Raw genomic sequence first — 3,401 nt, 5'->3', positions numbered from 1 at the left:
ATTTTCATGTAAAAAGCTATCGTAGAAAAGGTGTTAAAAATTTTGTAATTCGCGATACGACTATTTTCGGGCCGTAGCGAGCCCCGACGTGCGGCACTTCCGATAAAAATGAAATACATTCCGCAAATCTACAGACTTAGGTCTACCATCCCTGAAAGTATCATGTGTCTATCTAAAGCCGTTTAGGAGAAATCGTGCAGACAAACTGACCCTTAAAAATCATTAAAGTGCTGATAACTCCGAACCGGAAGTGACGTCATCAAAACAGAAAAAAACGCATAAGGTACAAGCGATGTTACATATGTCCCGAAAGTTTCATGGAAATCCATCGAGCTGTTTTCGAGAAATCGCGTGCACAAAATCGGTAAGAAAAAAAAAACAATACAGTGCCCACTGTCCAATCCGACAACTGTGCAATCCGGCACACTGGCACTTCCGACGCAAATCTTTATTCCCAAAAAAATCTTTATATAACTTATATAGAAAAATACTTTACAATCCGACCACTGTACATTCCGAATTCCGACACCTCTTTGTAAACACAGCCTATTAATTGCATTGCAGTTTCACCTGTGTTATCCGACATAATTACACGGCTGGTTAAACCCCAGGTAGGTATATCATAATTAGCCGCTGGCCAATTACGGGTCCCAGCTGTGATTTTAAAGTCCCGTTTGGTCAATTGGTCAGCTGAGAATGTAGTCAGTGATTCATGTTGAAGTTTGCAGGTGTTTTGTTTATGTACACAATAATTGATTAAAACTCAAATTAAAAAAAGACAAATCCATTTTCTTTGTTGGTATTATTCTTACACGAAAATGGCGTCAACGCCTCAGAAAAGAAAACTGGTATGTGAAATGTCGCCTTCTCCTAAAAGGAAAAGAATTGATTTGGGATTGGAAAAAAAAAATTGATTTAATAAAAAAATCAGAGTCGTTTCCAAAACCAACACAAGAACAGCTTGCGAAAGAATTCGGAGTTGGACGTACCACAGTATCGGACATTTTGAAACGTAAGACTTTTTTAATGGAACAATATGAAGGAAACATTTCATCCAAGAGAAAACGATTTACATCTGGGTCAAAGTTTTTTGAATTAAATGAACTGGTGTTCAAATGGTTTGGACAAGCTAGGGCAAAAAATATACCGCTAAGTGGCCCGTTAATCCAGGCAAAGGCTATTGAATTCGCCGCCGAGCTTGGGCTGGATGAATTCAAAGCATCTAACGGTTGGCTCGAGAGTTGGAAAAATAAATACTCTATAGGTTTTTTTAAAATCTGTGGTGAAAGTGCAAGTGTCAATATTGAGTGTGTTAAGGAATATCAGTCTAGAATTCCGGATCTCGTGCGTGGTTATTCAGCTCAAAATATTTTCAACTGTGATGAAACCGGTTTATTTTTCAGAGCGATGCCTGATAAAACATTTGCCGAAAAAGGGAAAGAATGCAAGGGGGGAAAATTAGCTAAAGAAAGAGTAACAGTCATGATGTGTTGTAGTTGTACTGGAGAAAAACTAAAACCGTTAGTTATTGGTAAAGCCCGCAAGCCCCGTTGTTTTGGCAGTCTTGACCCGTCAAATCTTCCCGTTATTTGGCGCTCGAACAAAAAATCATGGATGACCGGGGAAACATTTAAGGACTGGATATTCGGTGTAAATAAAGAAATGAAAAGACAAAGCAGAAAAATTCTTCTTTTTCTGGATAATGCCACATCTCACCCACATGATTTAAAATTAAGCAATATAACTCTGAAATATTTTCCTCCGAATACGACATCCAAGTTACAACCTCTTGATCTGGGGATCATACGTGCGTTTAAGGCTCGTTATAGGAAACGTATGATGGGACATCTCTTATCAAAAATGGACACGTGTAAAACTGCTGCAGAATTGACAAGAAATGTCAGTGTTCTTGATGCAATTCACTGGATCAACAAGGCATGCGATGAGACAAAACAAACCACAATTGAAAGTTGTTTCCGCGACGCAGGTTTCCCGGTTGAAACTACCGAATCTTTATCATCTGAGATTTCTGACGACGACGATGATCTACCTTTAAGCATCTTAAAAACGAAGTATGAAATGGCAGACGAAAACAACTTGGACATAATAACAGACACGGAAAATGACTTGGAAACAGAAGAGACGTATGATGGAGACTGGGAAACAACGATATTGTCTGAATATAAAAACGACAATACGAAGAATACAAGCAGTGATTCTGAAGATTCCGGTGATGAAATTATTCAGAGTGATCTGACCTATAACAATGTTCTTGACATGCTCAGAGAAATGGGCAAATTTGCAATTGCTAAGGACGCCCGATATTTCGAAAGCATCCAGTATCTTACAACTCTGACGGAAGAGACTTTAATTAAACAGCGACTTAACAAAAAACAGACAACAATTGACACTTTTTTCACTAAACCTCAGGAACTGTAACTATACGTAGTATTGTTTATTGCCTGAAACTGTAAAATAGAAATGCACCATGTCATTTAATTATTTATTGAAATAAAATCACATCTTCATGCGTAAATCTTTTATATGAAATAAATATGGAGGCCATAATCAAAGATGTATCTTTTACTGATAATGTTCGATCTAATGCCATACTTGACAATGTGACAGAAATAGTCAACACTGAGTAATCCGACACACTGTTTAATCCGACATAAATTTAATTTCCCATGGCATGTCGGATAAGACAGGTTTCACTGTAATAATAATAAAAGTGACTAGAGCAAAGCTCCTTGCAAAGCAACGAGTAGGTCTTCCGTCCTGTTTCAACCGGAAGTGACGTCAACAAAAGAAAGCAATGAGCTAAGTTGTCTCCAGTGACTTAATAATTTCAATTTTGCGTTAAAACCTTAAAAATAAGCTATTTTTCGCTACTTCCGGTTTGACCCGAAGTGACGTCGACGACGGAAAATTAAGTTAAATACTTCCAGTGACATATGTTACCCAAAAACACGTCAAGAATGGCAAAAATATGCAATTTTTGACTACTTCCAGTTTGACCGGAAGTGACGACGCCGGACGTATTTTGATGACACCAGTAGATGGAGCTTGATATTTTGAACAACTTTGCTTCTTTGACGTATTACAAATTCTCAATACGTTTTGAGATATTAAGAAAAAACTTTCGGCCCCTCTTGGCCCTTTATTGTAGGGGCCAGCCCCTTATCGTTGATATCTTTTGAAAGATCATTACATTCTCTACAACTTTTGTTCTATATGTCTTATCAAAATATTTGTAGATGAAAAGATATCAAAGGAAAAGTGTTAGAAATTTTTAAATTCTCGACATGCCCTTTTTCGATCCATAGCAAGCGTCGGCATGCAGCTCTTCCAGTGAAAATGAAATACGTATGTCACATCTACATATATTGCTCTATCATTGC

The 3,401-nt window shown here is 37.6% G+C and overlaps 1 protein-coding gene across 1 annotated transcript; it reads left to right on the top strand.

Annotated features, from left to right (window-relative positions):
- Positions 1-1,407: 1,407 nt before the first annotated feature.
- LOC134231451 (tigger transposable element-derived protein 6-like) lies at positions 1,408-2,439 on the top strand. Its single transcript, XM_062713413.1, has one exon. It carries the CDS (start codon positions 1,408-1,410, stop codon positions 2,437-2,439), a length of 1,032 nt encoding a protein of 343 aa, XP_062569397.1.
- The last annotated feature ends 962 nt before the right edge of the window (positions 2,440-3,401 follow it).

This window comes from Saccostrea cucullata, unplaced genomic scaffold (assembly GCF_032062105.1).
Source record: "Saccostrea cucullata isolate Sc308-1 unplaced genomic scaffold, CSIRO_AGI_Scuc_v1 ctg4554, whole genome shotgun sequence".
NCBI lineage: Eukaryota > Metazoa > Mollusca > Bivalvia > Ostreida > Ostreidae > Saccostrea > Saccostrea cuccullata.
This window is presented reverse-complemented; position numbering and strand designations above follow the sequence as displayed.